The sequence below is a fragment of the Cyanistes caeruleus genome, chromosome 2 (genome assembly GCF_971803275.1).
Source record: "Cyanistes caeruleus chromosome 2, bCyaCae1.hap1.1, whole genome shotgun sequence".
NCBI classification, from domain to species: Eukaryota; Metazoa; Chordata; class Aves; order Passeriformes; family Paridae; genus Cyanistes; species Cyanistes caeruleus.
In genome coordinates, this window is record NC_141702.1 from 803,263 (window position 1) to 825,805 (window position 22,543).

Consider the following 22,543-nt stretch of genomic DNA (forward strand, 5'->3'; position numbering starts at 1 on the left):
GAGAAGGAGCCCCTGTGCATGGCCAAGGTGCCCTGGGCAGGAGCTCCTGGATGCATCCAGAGCCCAGCTGAGTGCCCTGTGCTGGCACCGCCGTGCCCGAGGCCAAGCTGAGGTGACTGTGCAGAAATCAGAGATGTGCCTGGCCCACAGAGCTGCTGCCAAAGGCTCCGTGTGCCCTTTGTGTCCTCCCTGTCACCTGCCAGTGCTGACTGACTCCTTCTCCTCCCAACAGGCTGGCTGGAACAGAAACCAGGGGGAAGTCCCCATTTCAGAAACATGGAGCTGCCTTTCTTGTTCCACTCAGGTGCTCCCTGTCCACCTGCCTGGGAGATGGGTGAGGGAATTACAACAGGAAGGAGGTGAAATCCAGGGTGGTGATAGCCTGACCCTGCTAGGAACTGCTCCAAACACCAGCCTCTCCTGCCACTGCCAGAACAGCCTTAGCAGGAGCCACTTGGTGTGGCTGTGTGGGTCAGCTGGAGGCAGGAAGGGTGGCTGGAGGCCTGCACCATATTTGCAAAAGAGAAAATCTGTGTGGGGGACCCCTCTTGCTGCACTGTCATTTCCTCTGCTGAGGAATTCAACGTTATGACAAAGCTTATTTCTAACATTGGGCTCTCCTGAGGTGTCTCAAAAAATTCACCAGAGCTGAGGGGGCTCAGCCTGGAGAAAAGGAGGCTCCGGGGGCACCTTGTGGCTCTGCACAAGTCCCTGCCAGGAGGGGACAGCCAGGAGGGCTCGGGCTCTGCTCCCAGGGAACAGGGACAGGACAAGGGGAAATGGCCTCAGGCTGGGCCAGGGCAGGCTCAGCTTGGCCAGCAGCAGGAATTCCTGCCTGGAAAGGGAGCTCAGCCCTTGGAAGAAGGACTTCCAGGGAAGTGGAAGTGTCCAAGGAAGGCCTGGATGTGGCACTCAGTGCCCTGGGCTGGGGACAAGGTGGGGATCAGGCACAGGTTGCCCTCAGTGATTCTGGGTATTTATCTGAGTTCTCCTGCCCTGATGAAGACATTAAAAAAAAAAAAAAAAAAAAAAAAAAAAAAAAAAGCTGGAGGGGTGTCTGGAGTTCAGAGCTCCTGCTCTGGTGTTGGGGTGTCCAGGGTGCTTGGAGCACGGAACACGCTGCGGACACCTCTGCTAAGAGGCCAAGCAGGTCCTTTCATTCAACTTTTTTCTTTCAATTCAACCTTTTCTGTTCCTCCTCAGTCTACACCCTGAGCATCTGGGGCTGTTTAACAGCTCCCTTGGGGCTCTTGTCCACAAGTTTGGGTCCCAGACACTCCTGAAGCAGGGGGAGCTGGAGGTGCCCAGGGGCTGGGAGGGTGTGAGCTCATCCTTCAAGGTGAGCAACCAGGAACGGTGACCCCAGAACCTCCCCAGATGCCCTGGCCTGTGCCCTGCCTTGGCTGGGGGAGGAGCTGGAGAACACACAGCAGCTTGTTCCCAGCGGCTCCAGGGTGACAAAGGCTCTTCCATGCCGCGGGCTGGGCCCTGCTCTGTGAGGCTGGCAGTGAGTAACCAGCAAGCCCAGTGTGTCACTGCTCTGCTCCTGTTGCACAATTGGCTGGTGATTCACGGCTCTGCCCCACTGGAGAGCCCCAGGGCACCTCTGCAAGTGGTGTTGCAATTCCTGCTGCTCAGCTGTCCCTGCAAAGCCCAGGAACAGGCTGCCAGGTCCTGCTGGCTCTCCCTTTATACCTCATTCCTCCTAATTTGGTAATTTCTCCTCACCACAGCTCAGTGTCCTTTGGGGATCAGGACAGAAGATCCTGCGAAGGATGCTGGGGAGAGAGCTTTGGGAGCTGTTCTACCTCTGCCTGAACATCTCCAGATCTCCCAGTTCTGCAGTGATAATCTCCTAACTGAGCCACCAAGACCAAAGGAGTCTTTGTCCTTGGTCAGGCATCTCCTGAGTGATTGCTTCCCTCATGGGATAACATTTAACAATTTAACACAAGGGCCAGCCTTACACAAGGGCCAGAAAACACTCTGTCTTGCTTGCAGAGGGAAATGCGAGATTCTCAGGAGGAATTTCTTCCTGGAAACGGTGGTCAGGCATGGAAGGGGCTGCCCAGGGAGGTCTGGAGTCCCCATCCATGGAGGTGTCCAGTTAAGGCCTGGACATGACACTCATAGCTCTGGGCTGGTCACAAGGTGGGGATTTGGCACAGGTTGGATTTGAAGGTCTGGGGGGACTTTTCCAACCTCAGGTATTCTGGGATGTTGTGCGGTACCACTTCCTCTCCAGGATCCTAAACATAACCTTCCTTAAAGTGCTGAAGTCCATGAGCAAGCTGTCTAGGACAAAAGGTTCTTGTAAGCAGGGGTGCAAATACCCAGAGCTGACCAACCTCTCAGGAGTGCATGGAGCCACCAGCCTGTGGTTTCCAGCTGGGGTCAGTGGCAGTGCCTGTGCCACAGAGCATTCGATGGGCACTGGAGCTTTCCCCTTCTATCTGCTCAGTCACAGAGGAAGTGTTTGTGCAGCGCCCTTACGCTGCTCCAGCAAAGTGCTAAAAATATCCCCGTTCTGTGAGGCTGCAGACTGCTGTGTGTGCTGTGTCAGCGCCGGAGCGGAGCCGCTGCCGGGGCCCAGGGACACAGCCGGGTCCCCACTGCCAGCAGGGACAGCTGCATCACACCGCCAGGGCTGGGAAACCACAGCACCACATACACCCAGTGCTGTGCTCAGAGCTGGGCCTCAGGAGGGGCACAACCTGTGGGAAACCTGCTCTTGGAATCCCTGAGGTTGGAAAATGCCTCCCAGCCCATGGAGCCCCAGCTGTGCCTGATCCCCACCCTGTCCCCAGCCCAGAGCTCTGAGTGCCACATCCAGGAATTCCCTGCACACCTCCAGGGATGAGACTGCAGCAGCTCCCTGGGCAGCCCCTGCCAAGGCCTGAGCTCCCTTTCCAGGCAGAAATTCCTGCTGCTGGCCAAGCTGAGCCTGCCCTGGCCCAGCCTGAGGCCATTTCCCCTTGTCCTGTCCCTGTGCCCTGGGAGCAGAGCCCGAGCCCTCCTGGCTGTCCCCTCCTGGCAGGGACTTGTGCAGAGCCACAAGGTGCCCCCAGAGCCTCCTTTTCTCCAGGCTGAGCCCCTTTCCCAGCTCCCTCAGCCTCTCCTGGGGCTCCAGCCCCTTCCCAGCTCCGTTCCCTGCCCTGGACACGCTCCAGCCCCTCCAGGGCTCTCGTGTCAGGAGGGGCCCAGAGCTGCCCCCAGCACTGGAGGTGCCCCAGCAGTGCCAGCACAGGGGACAGGCATTGCCCTGGCCCTGCTGCCACACCAGGTTGTCTCCATGGCCTCAGGCTTGTGTCCAGCCACTGCCACAGCATCCCCAGGGCTTTTTCCAGCCTTCCAGCTCCTCTTTCCCCACATGAGTTTAGATAACTCATCCTGCAGACAGTGGGAAATTACTGACAGCGGGATGCTTCATTTTGACAGCAAATTGCAGTTGGCAGTGTGCAGGATCATACCATGGGACAGCTCATGATTCAACATGAGGGGAGCATTGGGTCTATGCAAAACCTGTGATGGGGCATCTCCAGCATTACCAGTGCCTTCAGTGGTGGTTCCACAGCCTGGCTCATGCAAGAAAGTTTGCACCTCGGTGTGGGAAGACCAGGAGCTATGAGGGAATTCCCCATGTCCAGGTTGCCACAAGCTCCATTGCAAACATACGAGGTACAGGAGGTCCTTGGGGTCCTCGTGCTGGGTCAGTGCCTGAGCCATCCCCTCCAGCTCATCCTGGGAATGCTGATGGATGAGAGGCTGGACATGCCCTGGCCAAGAGTGCTGGCACTTGGAATTCCCCCAGTCAGTCCTTGGCTGATTCCCCAGTGTGGGCAACAGGAAAGGGGGGATTCTGCCCCTGTGCTCAGGTGAGACCCCAGCCCTGGGGATCCCAACAGCACAAGGAGCTGGAGCTGCTGGAGAGAGCCCAGAGGAGGCCCCGGAGCTGCTCCAGGGCTGGAGCCCCTCTGCCATGGAGCCAGGCTGGGAGAGCTGGGGGTGCTCACCTGGAGAAGGATCCAGGGAGAGCTCAGAGCCCCTTGCAGGGCCCAAAGGGGCTCCAGGAGAGCTGGAGAGGGACTGGGGATAAGGGCTGGAGGGCCAGGAGCCAGGGAATGGCTGCCAGTGGCAGAGGGCAGGGCTGGATGGGATTTGGGGCAGGAATTGTTCCCTGGCAGGGTGGGCAGGCCCTGGCACAGGGTGCCCAGAGCAGCTGGGGCTGCCCCTGGACCCCTGGCAGTGCCCAAGGCCAGGCTGGACACTGGGACTTGAAGCACCCTGGGGTAGTGTTCCTGCCTATGGGCAGGGGTGGAAGGAGATGGGTTTTGATGTCCCTTCCCACCCAAACCTTTCCACGATTCTGGCAGTCTCTGGTTTCCAGCGCCGCTCCGGCCGGAATCCCCTCAGGGCTCTCTGCCCCCTCACGCGAGCGCCGCCAGGGGGCGCCTCCTGCCCCGCCCGCGGCCGCGCTCTGCCCTCCTCGCGATGACGTCACTCCCGCCCATAGGGAGCAGCCAATGGGAGCGCGGCGAAGGGGCGGGGCTTTCTCCAGCGCAAGGGCGGGACCTGTAGCCCCGGGGGTCGCTCGGGCACCGGTGACGTCATCACGCGGGAGTTGTGCGGACCCGCGGGACGAGACCGCACCTGAGCGGGGCAGAGCGGGGAAATGTCCGAGGATCGGTTCCAAAAACCCCATCCAGCCCTGCCCTCTGCCACTGGCAGCCATTCCCTGGCTCCTGGCCCTGCAGCCCTTGTCCCCAGTCCCTCTCCAGCTCTCCTGGAGCCCCTTTGGGCCCTGCAAGGGGCTCTGAGCTCTCCCTGGATCCTTCTCCAGGTGAGCACCCCCAGCTCTCCCAGCCTGGCTCCATGGCAGAGGGGCTCCAGCCCTGGAGCAGCTCCGGGGCCTCCTCTGGGCTCTCTCCAGCAGCTCCAGCTCCTTGTGCTGTTGGGATCCCCAGGGCTGGGGTCTCACCTGAGCACAGGGGCAGAGTCCTCCCCTCTCTGCTGCCCACGCTCGGGGATCTGCCCACCATAGGAGGGGTTTCAGGGCCAGGGCACGTCCGGCCTTTCAACCCCAAACACCCCAAGGCCTCCCTGGAGCTGCTCTCCCTCTGCTCATCCCCAGCCTGGATCGAGCCGAGAGTTTGTTCCAACCCAAGTGCAGCAGCAGCACTTGATGCGGAGATTCTCGCTGCTGGAGCTTTTCCATCTCCGGAGAGCCCCGCGCCGCGAACCAAAGCGAATAAAACCACACAAAATAAACGAAGTCCGGGGCCGCGCGGTGACGTCACCAGCACCGCCCCAGTGACGTCACAGCGGCGTGCGCGCGCGCCCCCGCCGGGCCTGCGCGGTGCGTGAGGCGGGGGAGGCGGCGCGCGCAGCCTCGGCAGCGCCTCTGAGGAGCCGCCGCGAGCCCCGGGGGAGAACCGGGAAGGGCCGGGAAGAACCGGGGCCCATCGAGCCGAGCAGAGCCGGGCGGACCGCGGGGTTATGAGGGCGGGCGCCGCCGCCTCCCCGTGAGGAGCCGCGGGGAGCGCGCGAGGCCGCCCCGCCACAGGAAGCCATTTTGTGGGCCCCCTCCTCCTCCTCGCTCTCGTCCTCTTCCTCCTCCTCCTCGTCCTCCGCCGTCGCCGCCGCCCTCGGGAGCGGCCGGGCCCGGTGAAGGAGGCGGCGAGGAGGGGCGGCGGCGGCCGCCGCGCCCTCCCCCATGGCGAAGAAAACCTACGACCTGCTCTTCAAGCTGCTGCTCATCGGGGACTCGGGGGTCGGCAAGACCTGCGTCCTCTTCCGCTTCTCCGACGATGCCTTCAACACCACCTTCATCTCCACCATTGGTCAGTGCTTTTCCGCCCGGGGGGCTGCGGACCCCCCGGTTCCCACCGCCGTACCCCCCAGCTCCGTCCCAGTGTCAGGCCCAGGGACCCCCGGTGTTCACCCCAGCCCCGTCACCGTGTCACCCCCCAGGGATCCCCGGTATTATCTCCAGCCCCCCAGGGACCCCCTGTGTCACCCACCAGGAATTCCCTCTGGCCCCCCAACCCCCCAGGGACCCCCAGCCCCGTTTCTGTGTCACCCTTAGGGACGGCCTGTGTCACCCCCGAGCCCCACTCCTCTATCCCCCCCCCCAGGGACACCCGATGTCCCTCCAGGACCTTCCTGTGTCCCCCCCCAGCCCCGTTCCTGTGTCCCCGTCCGCGTCCTGTCCCCTCGCCCTGGGCGCGGAGCCCCAGCGGAGCCGCCCCGGTCCCGCCCGACGCCGCCTCGCCCCCGCTGCAGGGCAGGGTGGGTTCGGTTCCTCCCTCCCCGCAGCTCCGGCCGCGCCGGGTGACCCTGAGCGACCCTCGCTGTCCCCCCGCGGGGGCTGCGCTGCCAGCTCGTCCCCCACGCCCTGTGCCAGCCGCCAGAGCCCACCTGGCCCCTTCCATCAGCGTTAATCCCTGTCCCTGCGGGCAGCAGGGCGGTGGGATCCCCGTCCCCGTGTTTGCACCGCTATCGATGTGGCTCAGAAACCATCGCGCTCGTGGGTGGGGTCTGTTTTCTCGCCCAACAAAGCTGTCCTTCCCCCCCTTGGCCGGGCTCCTGGCAAAGCTGACTCCAGCCCTTCCTCACAGAGCAGCTCCTGACCAAGGTAGAGCTGCTCTGGCATCATGGAAGAGGGAGGTGTCTTTACCTTTTCCGTGCAATCTGTGCCATGGGACAGGCCTGGTACTCAATGTCTTTCCATCCCAGGTGTATTACAGGGTTTCACTGGCCTTCTCCTTAACACCTTGTTTTGGAGATGAAGAGTTCAGGTCAGCAGCTTCTCACCTTCTTGGTGACTGGCTCTGGAAATTAAATCTCAGCTTTCTTGCAGCACCCACTGGTGTAACACATGCAGATACCCACATCTGGATAAAAAAAGGACATGATTTTCAGGGGTTTGAATTGGATCTGACTTTTATGTTTGCTATAAAACCCTTAAATCACTGGTCAAGCAGCTGTTCACTGAGGGACTGTGGAGTGTCAGTGTAGATCTTAGTGCTGGGTGGAAGTTCACCCCTGTGCACTTCCTCATCTCTGTTGAAACATCACCCAAAAATTGCACCTCGGACTATAACATGTAAAAATACTCTCTTAAGCAAGGCTTTGGAAATCTAGAGTGAAAAAAAACCCACTTCAACTTGGTGTTTTGCTGAATTTTTGGGGGACTGTGTGACAGTTGCTAACATTGTCCCTTCCCATGGCTATACCCTGTCTCTGGGAGGCCTGATGGGTTTGCTGCTGTGGCCAGGGTGTATTTTGGCACTGCTTGGCAGATCCTTGCTGGGATCACATGACATTCCTTGCCTTTGGAGTTTGTTGGGAAGGTTTATTTCAATTCCCAAAGTTAAAAATAGTCAGTGTCATAGTTAAGAAGTCAGCAGGCACACAGTGGCTCCTGCTCTGTGCTTTTAATAATTAGTGATTTACTAATCAGTATTAGTTGTTGGTCTAACTCTGCAGTTTTGGGGCCTTCAAGAGGAGTATCACCAAGCTGAGTAGGAAGTGTGCACGTGCGGATTTTGGAAGTTTTCCCACCAGTCAAACCAGTGGCTGTTGGTTTCTGGAGTGCCTAAACTGGAGGGCAGAGGTGTTTTATTCCCTGAATTCTGAGCTGAACATCTGGTGATGGGAGCTGTGTACACCCTTTTGGTTACTATTTGGTGTGTCAGGTTTGTGTCTTTACGGTGGAATTTGGCAGGTGATGGGGTACAAATCGATTTTCTGTGTGCTGTTCAACTGCCCAAAGATGTCTTAAATGTGTTGTTTCCATAGTCCTTCCATAAATTGATGTGGAAACCTGGAGGGAAGTGTCCTGTGCAGACAATGTCAGTTGAAAGGGAGACTCTCTGTTAGCACCTTGGGAAAAACAGCCCATCCATGAGGGAGGAATCCAAACACCTGAATTATCCAGGTCCACTCAGTTCTCTCTGCATTATTCCCAAACGATGCAGCGGTCCAGCTGAAAATGGGATTTCAAATTCCCACTGGTGAGAAGCTCTCACACTGCCCCAGATTGGCCCTGGAGCAGCAGTGGCAATCCAGGAGCCTGGAAAGGGGCTTTCCATGGGGGTCCCTGCTGTGGGAAATCCCAGCACAGCAGCCCTGCAGCTCTGCTTGGTTTTGCAGCTGAAAGAGCAGAGTTTCGGGGAAAACCTCTGATGGAGTCTTTGACATGTAGCAACAAGGAAATGTGGTTTCCAAAGCCCTTGTGTACACAGTGGGTGACGGGAGGTGACTAGATCCTTGGCTGAGGCTCTCCTGTGTTTGAATAACCCCAGCAGCTCTGATCCCTGGCTCTGGGTTTGCTCAGAGCTCCGCAACAGCCTGGGATACACATAAAATGTACTGGAGTGTTTGCTGGGGGCTGTAGGCTGGGACTGCTTCGTAGAATCCCAGACTGGGCTGGGTGGGAAGGAACCTCAAAGCCCATCCAGTGGCACCCCTGCCATGGCAGGGACACCTCCCACTGTCCCAGTGCCCAGCCTGGCCTTGGGCACTGCCAGGGGTCCAGGGGCAGCCCCAGCTGCTCTGGGCACCCTGTGCCAGGGCCTGCCCACCCTGCCAGGGAACAATTCCTGCTCAATATCCCATTTAACCCTTGCAGTGGGAGCCATTCCCTGGCTCCTGTCCCTCCAGGCCCTTGTCCAAAATCTCTCTCCAGCTCTTCTGTAGGTTCCCTTCAAGCACTGGAAAGCTCAGTCTTTAGTTTGTAAGGAAAAGAAGGATCTCAAGGAACATTGACACTGACCCCTGTGTAAGGAGAGTGTCTAAGGGGAAAAGGTTTTATTTCTGTAAAACCAAAGGCCTGTTTGCATATGTAAGGGAAGACACACTAATAGAGCATTTCTGCTTCAAGTTAGTAACTTCTGTTCACTGCACATTTCATCTTTGCACATTGACTAATCCTGATCCATGATGGCTGCTGGGATATAATGTGCTGTCCCTGTAATTTGACATACTCTCACTTTGACTTTGAGTCACTTCAATCTAATATTTCCTGCTAAAGCAGCAGTTAAGCTTCTGGATGTGCTGAGGTGCCAGCGTGAGTGATTTCATTGCCCCATCTCAGGCACTATAAATATTCCAGATGGCATTTCTGCAAGAAATCCCAGAGTCATTGGAACCTCCCTGGAGAGGGCAGGGATTCAGCGTCCAGCACTGCCCTGCTGTTTGCAGGTACAAAAAGAATAAATCTTGGAAGGCTTAGTCCATCACAAACAGTTTTAAATTTTAACTGTTCTTCAGCAATTTTCTGGTGAAAAAATAATTTTTATGCTGTTTGGTTTTGAGAGCTGTGCTGACTTCTCAGTTGTGCTCTAGGGATGCTCCTGGCTGGAACAGTGAGTGGGTGCAGCTGCCCCTCTGGCAGTGCTGGTGCTCCTTGGTGCTCCTCCTCATTTTAGTGCTCTCCCTGCTGCCACTCCTGCTACCAGTAGATTGTCTTTATTTTGAATGTTAAAAATGTTAGGATAAGTAACTTCCAGGCAGCATATCCTTGTTGAGATCTTAATTTTTAATAGCTTTTTTATTGGCATTCGGTGTGTCAGGTTGTTGATGGTGTGAAGTGAGCTGTGGATAAAGGAGCCATAAGAGCTGTGCACACTTTGTGGAGCTCCTCGGGGTCCAGCCTTTGGCACCTGGGAACAGGTAGGGAGGGAGGCTCTTCTGGCCAGGATGGCTGCTGAAAAATTTGAATGCCAGAACTGAGCCTAAGCATGTAATCATTGTTGTCTGACTAAGTCCAATGCAAATGAAGATGAGTCACAAAAAATGTTTTCCCATGAAATCTCTAGTAACAGCTCAGGAGAACAAAGGGGGTGTGAGTATTTGGAGATTCCCCCCACCAGTGCTCCTGATGGAGGTAAAACTTCCCTGGGTATCAGTCCCTCCTGGAGGTGCAGCTGTATTTTGTATTCCTGAGCTTTACTCACCTGCCTGCAAGTCTACAAATCCAGAGATAAAAAACAGTGATTTTTGAGGTTTGTTTTATTTTGAACACAACCAAAGCTGTGCTAGGAGCTTGCAAAATTGTTATTTTAAATGTGAAAGTATGGGAAAATTACTTGGATGAAATTATTATTTTTTTAATTATTTCTTTTGCCTTTATTAGAAGTGGGTTTGAGTGGGTTTTCACTTACTTTGAAATGGCTTCATGTTGGCACATTGAAGCAGTAAAGTTTTTCAAAATTAGTCCTCAAGGGTCCTCTAGTAATAAATCCAAATTTGTTTGTGCATCATGGGAGGATTTGTTCACTCAGGATTGTGATATATAAGTGTCAAAAGGAAGGAGGGATCCCCAGACAGAGAATGGGGAAAACTTGGCAGATTTTGGTGAACGAATGATGGTTTGAATGGTGAGGATGCTTTTGCTGTGCAGGGGTTGCAGTGAAGGTTGAGTAGTTTCAGGATTCAAATAAAAAAGAGTTTGAAGTACTGGCTTGCCTGTTCCCAGAAGCTGTGGATGTCCCATCCCTGAAAGTGTTCCAGGCCAGGTTGGACAGGACTTAGAGCAATGTGGTCAAGTGGAAAATCACTCTGCCTATGGCAGGGGGTGAAATGGGATGATTATATCCCTTTTTTGTATCCTACCTACAGCCTAGAGGAGCAGCAGCAGCTGTGAGTTGTGTTTGTGTTGTACCCAGGCTCAGTCTGCTTGTGACTCCTGGCATGGAGCAGGTGAATTAAACAGAAAAATCCCAATAAAGCCTGTCTCAGCAAAGCCCCCTGATCCCAACTCCTGCTCAGCCATTTCTGTGACCTGAACCCACCAAGCAGCAGGAGAGGCCAAAGTCATTTCCCCTCGGAGGTGGCTGCGCTGCAGAACCGGCTGCCAGGGGAATTTTGGAAGGGCAAAGATGGATGGGTTCAGAATGAAAGTAGAAAATGGAAGTGAATCTGTCGGTGGGCATTGGATGCTGTGCTCTGGATGCAGGCTGGAGCTTGGGAATCCCCTCAGCTCTTGGCTGCTGGAGGTTGGACAAGTATTGTCTGGCCTGGAGAGGGGTTGTCCTTTCCTGTGCCTGCTGGGACACCCAGGAGAGAAGGGTTCCAGAGGGAGCTGGACTTGTGTGATACTGTACAAGGAGGGTGGTTGGGTTTTGGTTTTGTTTAGTGGGGTTTTCTTTGGGTTTTGTGTGTGTTTGGGGATTTTTTTCTCATCTAGGGCAGGGAATAATGAGCAGCAGTTTTGCACACGCCTCACAGAGCTGATGAGAAACTGGGGATGGCTGTGGTGAAGAGCTGAGGAACAGAGCTGGCTGGAAACTTCTTTGTGTAACGTGGCTGTTTTTTCAGCTGAGCTGGATCAGCTCCCTGATGGGGCTCCTTAGTTACCCTCCAGATCTGTGCTGGTGGAGTGATAGGGCAGCAGGGGACATGGAAACAGCAGAGCAGGTGGTGATTGTACTCAGAGTTCCAGGATCATTGAGGCTGGAAAAGCCCTCCCAGCCCATGGAGCCCCAGCTGTGCCTGATCCCCACCCTGTCCCCAGCCCAGAGCTCTGAGTGCCACATCCAGGAATTCCCTGCACACCTCCAGGGATGAGACTGCAGCAGCTCCCTGGGCAGCCCCTGCCAAGGCCTGAGCTCCCTTTCCAGGCAGAAATTCCTGCTGCTGGCCAAGCTGAGCCTGCCCTGGCCCAGCCTGAGGCCATTTCCCCTTGTCCTGTCCCTGTGCCCTGGGAGCAGAGCCCGAGCCCTCCTGGCTGTCCCCTCCTGGCAGGGACTTGTGCAGAGCCACAAGGTGCCCCCGGAGCCTCCTTTTCTCCAGGCTGAGCCCCTTTCCCAGCTCCCTCAGCCTCTCCTGGGGCTCCAGCCCCTTCCCAGCTCCGTTCCCTGCCCTGGACACGCTCCAGCCCCTCCAGGGCTCTCGTGTCAGGAGGGGCCCAGAGCTGCCCCCAGCACTGGAGGTGCCCCAGCAGTGCCAGCACAGGGGACGGGCACAGCCCTTGGCCTGAGAGGTTCCCCATGACAATTCCCTTTCTGGTTGCAGTTCCACATTAACAAACCTCTTGGCAGCCTCTCCTCCCTGCCCCCAGTATGAAACCAACCCTAAACTGGGTTTGCTCCTCTCGTGGTGCTGTTGCTGTCGGTGCCTCGGGCAAAGCCGGTCAGTGAAGGATGCCAACACTGCGGAGCTGCTTCCTTGGGCACAGTCCTGCTGCTCCTCTGTCCTTGCACTGACACACTGCTGATGTGCAGCTGAAACTCCCAGGCAGCTGCTCCCCAAATGTGCTGAGCACGATCAGGAGCCGTGTGGGAAGGAAAGTGCCTGCGTTGGCTGCTCCAGTTTAGCCAGTGCTGTTTCCAGGAGGGGACTGAGCTGTCACTTCAGCAGTGACAGAGATAAAGAGTTAGGAAGTCACTGATATTTTCTAGGGTAATGTGTGTTCAGATTTGGAGCACAGGCCTGTAGCTTCTTGTGACAGGCTGTATGATCTGTGGGCTGTGTGTGAATTTTCAGAGGCCAAACAAAATGTCTGTTGGTGTTGGTAGAAACTTGTTCATGAACTCCTAAGCAGGAAGACAGCCTTTGTTTTGAGTAGCCAATGATTAGATTTTAGCAGCTTGTTGAGTGATAAACACGACTGGGAGGTGCAGAGAAATGATTTCCTCTTGACTCCTTGGTTTATGTCTTTCAAAAGAAAATATGTTATGCTCTTGCAGAAGATTTTCTTCCCTGTGAGGATGGGCAGGCCCTGGCACAGGGTGCCCAGAGAAGCTGTGGCTGCCCCTGCATCCCTGGAACTGTCCAAGGCCAGGTTGGACTTGGAACACCCTGGGCAAGTGGAAGGTGTTCCTGCACATAGCAGGATGTGAAATGGGATTAGCTTTAAGGTCCCTTCCCAACCAAACCATCCTGTGATTCAACAATTCTCTTTATCCTGAGAAAACACTTGATCTTTTCCACTCTTCAAGTCAATACTGATATTTAATTAGGGGATCGATTGAGAGCCTATTGATGAAAACCTCATCAGGGGATAGGAAGAATCAACCCCAACTTGAAGGGTTTTAGGCAGGTATTGCTGCCTGGTGGGGGTTTTGCCTTGGCAGCCCTGGAGCAGGGCGTGGGCTCTGCCTCCCCACAGCTTCTCCCTGCTTCTCCTCCCTGGAGCATGGAAAGCCAGCGTGTCCCTGCTTGTAAGTGAGCTGGAGAACTTCACCAAGGATGGTGGCTGGGAGAGGGCTGCTCTGCCAGGAAAATTCATCCCACCTGGCCTTGAGAAATGCCCAGACAGGACATGGGAGCAGAGCAGCTTGCATGGATTCTTCAGCAGTGGCAGCCAGTGCCTGGTTAGCTCCGTGACTTTTGGATGGCACAAAGTAGAGAAGGATTTCAGCCTTGCTTTGTGTAACTCTTGCAAGGGGGTAAGGTACTTCAGAAATGCTTTGTGAAAAACCAGCTTGGCAAATTCCTGGTGCTGAGGGAATTCCCTGTCTGGCCCTGGAGAACAGGGAGGAGACCAGAGCTGCTCTTGCAAGTTGCCTTGAACGTCTGGTGTTTCGGTGCAGCTCAGCTGTGTGGGTTTTCCTTTCTGCGTGGGTTTGACTACAAGTCTTGTGTGGGTTTAACTAAAGTCTCTGCATGTTTTGGTTCTGTTCTGTAGCTAAAACAACTCCAGGCTTTCTCTCCCACTGGGATTGTGACTGTTCTCTGTAACCTGGAGAAACACTCGTTTGTGTCTTGCATTTCCAAAATCTGACTTAATGCTCCCTGAGAGACACCTGCTTGCTTGAGAGCCAATGGGTATGGAATTTCTACACTGATATCCATACCTGTACAGCTTTTTCCTCGAGGATGCTTCTCAAACTGGTGTGCTTTCATGCTTGGATCCACTGAGGCTGTTGTTGGACTAGAAGGAGTGCTGGAAATGCTCTTCCCAAAACCATGGCTGCTGCTGTGTGTACTGGAGTTCCTTTGGTGCTGGAGGGGCTGGGATCAGCATGATGCTTGGGGAGGCTGTCCTGGCCCAAGATCTGAGCTTCACAACCCTTGAAAGCCATGGTTCCAAAGGTGGGTGTTGCTCTGGTAAGTTCAGGTGTCATCTCAGCGTGTCCAGGTGGGTTGCTGACCTGGGCTGGGTCAGGGTACGGTACCACTTACTGGATTTATGGAAGGTTCCGGAAAGCTGGGCTTTGTTATGGCTCATCTGGAGCTTAAGAGAGCAAACTCTTGCCTCTGTTTCCTGACAATGTTCTCTGAACAGGTTGTACCTGGTCCCAAATAAATTATTCTGCTCCTGAGATGGTTGTGTCTTAAGTGGGTCTCACCAGCGTTGTAATCTACAGTAAAGGTGATTTTACATTTCCCTTCTCAGTTTCTGACTTTGGTTACCTGGACATAGGAACTCCCCTGTGGGTGTCTGACATTTTTATGTGTCAGGTGTCATCTCCTGCCCTTCTAACCATGGCCATGGTACCTGTTCTTCCTCACCACCAAATCCCCCTGGCAGGTGACTTCCCTGAGGGCACCACCTCGACTGCACTTGCTTTACTGCAGATATAATAAATGTCTGAACTGAGGTCATTGGAATGCTGGTAGCAGTACCTACAAGTTTCCAGTTGCTCAGGTAGCAACATTGATTTCACACCCTCCAAGGCTTGCTGCAGGCTAGGTCTCATCCATCCTCTCCTCTTCCTTCTCCAAGTGGGATTGCTGTGGCAGAAGCCAAGCTGTCACCTCCATCTCTGGCACGTGACAGGACGTGCGTGTGCCTCTGTCACTTGAGAGGCAGCTCAGATGTGGAGCCTCAGCACAGCTCTCTAATTGCTGGTTAAAGAAGCCCCTCCAACACTCCTGATTCCTTGAGTGTGCTGGGAAGTGCTTTCATCTCCATCAAACTTTCTGATCTTCCCAGTAAACAACAAAGCTACATTAGTTATTTTAGCTACACAAATCTCTGGCAAAAGCAAAGGTAACTCCTGTCTAGTTCTTTGGGATTTGTGCTACCTGTCTGGGACAGCATGGACCAGGAATGTGAGTTCTCTGAGAAGTCTGCTGTGTCTCATTCCTGTTCCAGTGAGCAGAAATGCTGTCCTTCCATCAAAGGGGCTCAGAAACTCCATCAGCAACAGCATTAGACTGGCAGTGTCTGCTCAGCTGAGGTGGCCATGTACCGCAGGGATGTGTCCCCAGCCCCAGGGATGTGTCCCAGTGTGCTTGAGACCTTGACCCAGCCAGAGAACAGGAGATGGAGCTGCCTAGGTTTGGGTCAGGGAATGACAGAATAGATTTGGGTTGGAAGGAACATTTCTGTTCAGCTTATTTTACCTCCTGCCATGGGCAGGGACACCTTCCACTATCCCAGGTTGTTCCAAGCTCCAGTCCAGCCACGGACTGTGTCAGAGAATAACATCAGAATTTATAGGAAAAGAGCTGAGGTTGCAGCTGAGCTCTGCCAGCAGCTGGAGCAGCAGCCCCACAGGCCCCAGAGTGCCAAACCACAGCGCTTACAGTGCTTGTGTCACCTCTGGCAGCAGCTGGTGACAGCACCTGCACTTGCTCAGAGCAGGACACCTCACACCACCCCTGCTCATTCTGCCTCTCACCCACCTGCAGGGTTAGAAGTTCTTTCAAAGCTGGTGGCCACCCCCAGATGCTCTGAGGATCATAAGGAGACCTCATGCAGCAGGAATCACCTTTAACTGCAGGGCTTTTGATAGGATCCAGAGCAGCTCTGACACTGGGAAATGGATCCCCTGCTCAGGTCCTGCCCTGGCACCCAGGACCAACAGCAAGACTGAGGCAGCCTGTGGAGCACACACTTGTCACCTCACAGCAGGACTGTGTTAGTTTGGGTTGTCTGGGGTCCCTCATTGCCCCAAGGACAGCAGTGCCAGCACCTCTCTGCATTTCTGTTCCAGTCACACACCACCTGCAGCACAACAACCCAGATCAGGTTTTCCCTGTTACAATCCGTGTTGACTTCCTTTTGTCCTGAGCAGCAGGCTCAGGCTGCCCCCGTGGGGACACCCAGGGACCAGAGGGGCTCCAGGAGAGCTGGAGAGGGACTGGGGACAAGGGCTGGAGGGCCAGGAGCCAGGGAATGGCTGCCAGTGGCAGAGGGCAGGGCTGGATGGGATTTGGGGCAGGAATTGTTCCCTGGCAGGGTGGGCAGGCCCTGGCACAGGGTGCCCAGAGCAGCTGGGGCTGCCCCTGGATCCCTGGCAGTGCCCAAGGCCAGGCTGGACCCTGGGACAGTGGGAGGTGTCCCTGCCATGGCAGGGGTGCCACTGGATGAGATTTAATGTCCCTTGCCACCCAAACCATTCTGGGATTCTGTGAACTTTCTTGCAGAATGCAGCAAACTAAAACTTGCAAACAAGTCTCACAGTCTCCAGCACTGCCTCAGGAGATGCCAGTGTTTTTGGTAGCACAAAAATTGGATTCTAGGTGTGTCATGTGACATTCTTCCAGTTGTTTCCACATTTTAAAGGCACATTATTCCTGTTTCTCAGGCTTTTTCTGTGAGTTCAATTAGACTGTTGCAGTATCAATGACAGCTCAAAAAGGTGACAAAACTTCCTGATAAATGTGATGCTTCAGGCAATAACATAACAACGGGCCTTTATTTCAAGGTTTTTCCCTGCTGATGAACTTGAGAGCTCTGCCACTCATCTCCTCACTTTCTGGAGAACTTAGAGCTTGGGTGGAAAACATCTGGTGTTCCAATACTTGACCTCCTGCAAGAGCTGGGAGCTGGAGGATCTCTCAGGGTCACACTGTGCCATTACCCTGATGTGCAGCCTTCAGACTTCTGTTACTTGTTGTAAACCAAAGGTCAGAACCTGCTGCCATGCTTTTTATTGATGCTGAGAGGTTAATAAATGAAAGGTTTCTGTGATGTGTGAGTTGCTGTTCAGTACCTAGGAACATCCCCAGTGATGTGGCAGATGTTCATTAACAACATCTGTTGAGTATTGGAGCCTGGGAACATCCTGGGGGAGCCTGTGGAGGGAACAGGTGTGACCTTAATCAGCCATTCCCTGCTGGAAATGTCACCCAGCACGGGCTGGCTCACAGCCTGTCCCCAGCCCTTTCCCTGGGAATGATGTGAGGTCACATGTGGGGTGGCAGTGCTGGTGCCAGCAGTGCCACAACTCTCAGAAATAACGGGATTGTTTTGTGTTTGTAAGAATACAAACAGGTTTTCCAGCAGCACATCATCACATGTGTCCTTTTGGAGCAATATGGTCCAGGGGAGAGTGTCCCTGCCCTGGAACAAGGTTGGGCTGTAAGATCCTTCCCAACCTGAAGCATTTTGGGATTCAGTGATTCCATGACAGTGAATTGAGTGGCTGAATCCTTTAATCACCTCCCCAGCACAGCACCTCCTGTTTGGTAAAGCTGATGCTTTTCTGAATGAATTCACTTCCCCTCATTTATGTATTATCTGTCTTGTCCATCTGCTGAGTATAAATTAGCCAGGATAAGTGTTAACTTGAATTTTATTTTTGTGTAATTTGAGGGCAGAATTACCATTACAGCAAGTAGTGACAAATTCTGTTTCATAAATAGCAGTCTATGTGAAAGCAGATTCATGTACTGTATTTATTTTCTAGCTAACAAATATAGCTTAAGTAGGGTGAGACATGCATGAAAACCGATTTAATTGGCTGTAATTGAACTTGAACATATTTAATTCATGTCCTTGGTGGTTTGGAGTAGAATTCCAATTGCAGACTGGGCTGTCCAGGCTTTTCCCTGCTGTGATTTTGGGTGTGGGGCCTGATGGGCTCTTGACAGTGAGATGCAGCTGCTTCATGTGATGCCCTCCCTAAAAATAGGGGCTGGTAAAGGTTCCTGCACCAGAGTTAATTGAGTATATTGGAAAATGAAAGATGTAATGGCAGGGAATTAAATCAGCCCTCAAACCTGGAATTAACTGACACTGAGCAGAGGTTACTGCTGCATGGGAACAGCTCTGAAGAAAGTTCTGTTTCTTGCTAGGGCTTCATTTCCTTTTTTCCCCCCTTAGTACCTTATGAATAAAAACCTTATTGTCTCTCTTGTCTCTTGGTATGCATAAAACATCACTAAAATAGTTCCTTTGTTCATTTTCTTTTGTTTTGTTTGTGGGAGCCTTGTGTAAGGTTTAGCTGCTGGAATAACAAAATGATCAAGTTTCTTTTTTCTGGAAGAAATAACTGCTTGTGTTGAAGCTGTGGTCTCGGGGATCTTAGTGACAGTGTGGGTGGTGTCAGCAGGAACCTGGAGCCTTCCTTCTGCACAGAGATGGTGTTTTACACACAGATTTGAGCTGTGCTTTCATGTGACTTCTGAAACTCCTTCCCTTGGAGGAGTGTGGGTAAGTCAGACCTCCCTGGACAGAAGTTTCACTGATGCTTGTGAGCTGAGGGCAGCTGGGTAGGAGAGGATGAGGAGGTTCCATCAGTGGTTCTGGCCTCAGAAATGGCCTCAGTCCCTGTCTGTGACCGGTTAGTGCCCCACAGAGATTGTGCACACAGATGTTTCCAAGGGGGATGCCAGAGGGTGGTGCCAGACTCTGCTCAGTGGTGCCAGCGGCAGGACGAGGAGCAGTGGCCATGAACTGGAACACAGAGTTCCTCCTCCACATGGAGCACAACATCTGTCCATGCAGGGTGACAGAGCCCTGGGACAGCTGCCCAGGGAGGATGTGGAGTCTCCCTCTCTCACCTGCTTCAGGTGACCCTGCTTGGACTGGAGGATCTCCAGAGGTCCCTTCCAGCCCCAGCAGTTCTGGAATTCTCTGAACCTCTGTTGTTGTCTGGGATCCCAATGTTTGTCTGCATGGCTGGGGTGCCAGGTACGCTCACTGCTCCCAGAACTTGTGGCAGCTGTGCCTTGAACACATCTGCTGAGTGCATGCTGAGGTTAAACATGTTGGATTCTGAGCTGTTGGAAGTGGCTGTCCCTCCATGTCCAGGTCACAGTGCTGGGGAAATGCTCCATTTTATGGGAAATGCTCCCTTTTATGGGAAATGCTCCCTTTTATGGGAAATGCTCCTCAGCCCAGTTACCTCCCAAACTTTGCACAGGAGTCAAACACCAGATCAAAACTGTGCCACGAAGCCTTGGCCCTCTGGCAGAGGCTCTGCTCCTGGGGACTGGCCTGGCCATGAGGTGAGTGCTGTGGGACTGCTCAGCATTCCCTGCCATGTTCCTGGCACAGCTGCAGCAGCTGGAGCTCACCCAGCTCCCCTGCCCTGTCCTTGCCAGAGTGGGAGAACCACGTTGTCCCTTGGTGCTGCCTCAGCCTCCACCCCAGCTGAAATCACCAAGGGTGTGTTTGTTAACCCCCAAATTAGCATTGGCAGGGGCTGCCCAGGGAGGTTTGGAGTCCCTGGAGGTGCCCAGGGAAGGGCTGGATGTGGCACTCAGTACCCTGGACTGGGGACAAGGTGGGCACTGGGCACTCGATGATCCTGGAGTGCTTTTCCAGCCCTAATGATTCTGTGGTAACTGAGTTTCTCAGGTGTGGCTCCGTGTGTCATTGTCCCTTCCTGTGAACCTGGAGGAGGATGTGGTGCCTCTCAAGGTAGAAACAGGTTGGTTTGAGCTGTTGGGAGTTCAGCTTCAGTCCCTTGAGTCCCCTTTCCCTCCAGCCCCCAGGCAACCACCTCTAACTAATGGTTTTAAGCTCACACACCTTAGTTCCTCCCTTGGAGGAGCTGTCACCTTCACTTTACAGAAAAGTTGATATTTATTTGCAAAGATTAGTACAAAAGTCATGACTGGCAGTTTGTGTCCAGATCAGTATTTAAATACTCACAGCAGGTGGAGTGAGGGACCTGGAACTCGAGATTGATGTGGAGCTCCTGGAAAAGCATTGTGTGTCACCATTGAATGAGGAAGAGATATTTGGAAATCCCTCACAGGCAGATCCGTGGGATGGGCCCCCAGCTCCCTGTCTGCTGCATGGTGCCAGGGCCTTTTCCATCTCCTGATTATTTGGATGTTAACTCCAGGTGTGGGTTTGAACAGCACTTCTCATTGTAATCCATCTATCAGACATAAACAGTGCTGCTTGAAGAGCTCTGGGGAATCCCTGATGTATTGGTACTCTGCTTCCTTACAGCCCTGTGGCTTCCCAGACCTAAATATGTGGATAGAATCTGTAATTTTTAGAAGAAAAAAAAGTCATGTTCAGCTGGTAAAAGCATTTACATTTGCAAGTATCCAACGTGTAATAGCAAGGTAATGGACTTCTCCCTGTTGGAGGGAGTAGGGTGGAACAAAGGAGATCTCAAGGATTGTTCCTGGAAATGATTAATATTTTCATTTAGGTGATGAGCAGTGGAGATGTGGAAGGTCCCCAGTGCCATGGAGGTGCTGTGTAGGGAACATGCAGATCCCACCACCGCTGGCTCCTTGGTCGCTTCATAATTTTAATATTTTTTAATAATTTTTAATTTTGCCACCAAATGCTCTTAAAGAATTCTTGGCAGCAATATTACCTTTTGCAGTGACTTAGGTGTTAATTTGTGATTTTTATTACAAATCTCATAAACAGTCACAGAGAAGGTTTCATTTGAGACTTGGAGTGAGACAGTTTTGGTGCCCTACATTAGCTGTGTGTCCCTGAAAGGGCCAATGGCAGAGATCTCACCTGCTCACAGCTCCTTTGCTGCTTTGATGGCAACAGGAGCACTTCAGAAAGGAATTCCCAGTTAGGAGGGTCCCCTTCCCTCCTGGAGTTGTGAATCCTGCAGTTGGGAATGCTGTTCATCTCTGAATTCTGTCCGTCTCTGAATAAGGGCAATATGAGATGGGTTTAGGAAGCTGCAGTGGCGGGAGGATCCCCAAATTCTTCCAACAGTGGAGATGTGGATGAATTCCCAGCAAGTGGCCATTCCCAGACACCAGGTCAGGCTGGATAACAACGGCCTCCTATTGTCTGGGGGGGATTAGGGCTGGGATTTGGGGGGATAGAAGCCAGAGTGCTGGATTTGTCACCAGAATGAATATTCAGCGAGTCCCTGATGGACTGGTCAGGGCTGGTTTGCATAAAGCAGATCTCCCTGTACCCTGTAGGGACGTGTGACAGCGACTGAGGCACACAGATGCATCCAGGAGGGGAATGTAGGTCACCCCCAGGAGCTGCTGTCTCGCAGGACTGTCATTTGCTTCGTTAAGAATAGATTAATTGGGAGGAGATGATCTGGCGCTGGTGCTGCTGCTCCTGTCCCGTGTCCTGCCTTACATCAGCAGCTTTGGAATTTCTCTGAATTGGTGTGGGATTGGGGAAACTGGGCCTGGAAGGGCATTTTTATAAACTGCTGGGACATGGGGGACTCAGGATACAGCCAGGGGGTCACTAAGAGGGGCTGGTAGAGCTTGAGCAGCCTCTTGGAAAGGAATTACACTTGGGTTTAAGAACCTCTAATTTAGCAAATTTTGTGTTAAAAGCTGAAGTGTCTTCATTTGGATTTTGGGAATCTACTGCATTCCTAAAAAAGATACTGGAATTAAACAAGGTTTTTTTTAAGACACACAAGTTCATGCTAGTAAATGTCACTGGATAAGAGTTTTTAACTTATCTTTACAGAATGAGATCTAGTCATAGTTCCTGGTCTTGATACCTGTTCTACAAAGTACCAGTTTTCAGGATACTGCAGCTCCTGTGGCTCCCCAGCAGCTGGACACAGCTATTCCCATGGGAGTTAGCCAGAAAAGCAGTTTTGTGTAGCTGTTGCTGTCATGGTGTGGATGGCTGGAGGCTGCTGACCTTGGCATAAAGCAGGGACAGTTTACCCAGGTGATAGTTGAGGTGCAAAGGGTGGTTTGGTGAGTGGGTGATGAGAGAGCTTTTGGGGAAGGAGAGGCCTTTGGGTGATGGACTGAGGATGGGAGGTTTGGCACCAGGGACTGGCTGTATGGGAAAAAACTGTTGACACTGATCATGTCATCAGTTGTGGCTGGTGGAATGAAAGTAATTAAATCACTTGACTCTGTTCCCATGGTCCTGCCAAGCCCAGCTTGATCCAAACCAGGCTCCCAGGCAGGACCTTCACCTTCAGGGGGAGGTTTCTCCTGCCCAGTTGTGGAGCTTTCTTAGGCCACTGGAATCGCTGGCCTTGGTGATCTTCGAGGTCTTTTCCAGTGTGGACAATTCCATGATTCTGTTCTGTAAATGAGCTCAGTGCACATTTCCCAAGGTTTTCAGCTAAGGTGTGTGTTACTTTACTTCATGTGAGGTGTGTGCTAACTTGACTCAGATGCAGCTTCAGGTGCTTTGTCAGTGCTGAGCTGTCATGACTTGAAACCTTGCAGAGCAGGATGAGTGAGTTCCTGCTGCAGCTTTGGTTTGCACACTGCACTGGGAAAAACTTCCTGCAGAGAAGGTGAAACATCAGAATTCACTGTACTTCTGCTTTGCTAACACATTAATCTGTGCTTTACTCATACCTTGAGTTCTTTGTTACGCCTCTGGGGGTGGGATGTCAGAAATGATGGAACTGAGGGTGTAGAAGAGGAGAGCAAAGACAGCCAGGAGGCCATTCCAGTGTCACTGTGATGACTGATACTCTCTGGG

General features: G+C 53.2%; 1 protein-coding gene across 6 annotated transcripts in view; it reads left to right on the top strand.

The window, feature by feature from the left end:
* Positions 1–5,360: 5,360 nt before the first annotated feature.
* RAB10 (RAB10, member RAS oncogene family) overlaps positions 5,361–22,543 on the top strand; it is a 45,896-nt gene continuing 28,713 nt past the window's right edge. For 5 of the 6 annotated variants that reach the window (XM_086875292.1, XM_086875294.1, XM_086875293.1 and 2 more), the window contains exon 1: positions 5,361–5,840. In XM_086875292.1, coding sequence (XP_086731418.1) covers positions 5,714–5,840 — 127 coding nt within the window. In that variant the 5' untranslated portion in view covers positions 5,361–5,713. The remainder of the gene's footprint in view (positions 5,841–22,543) is intronic. The other variant, XM_086875291.1, reaches the window with a different exon arrangement.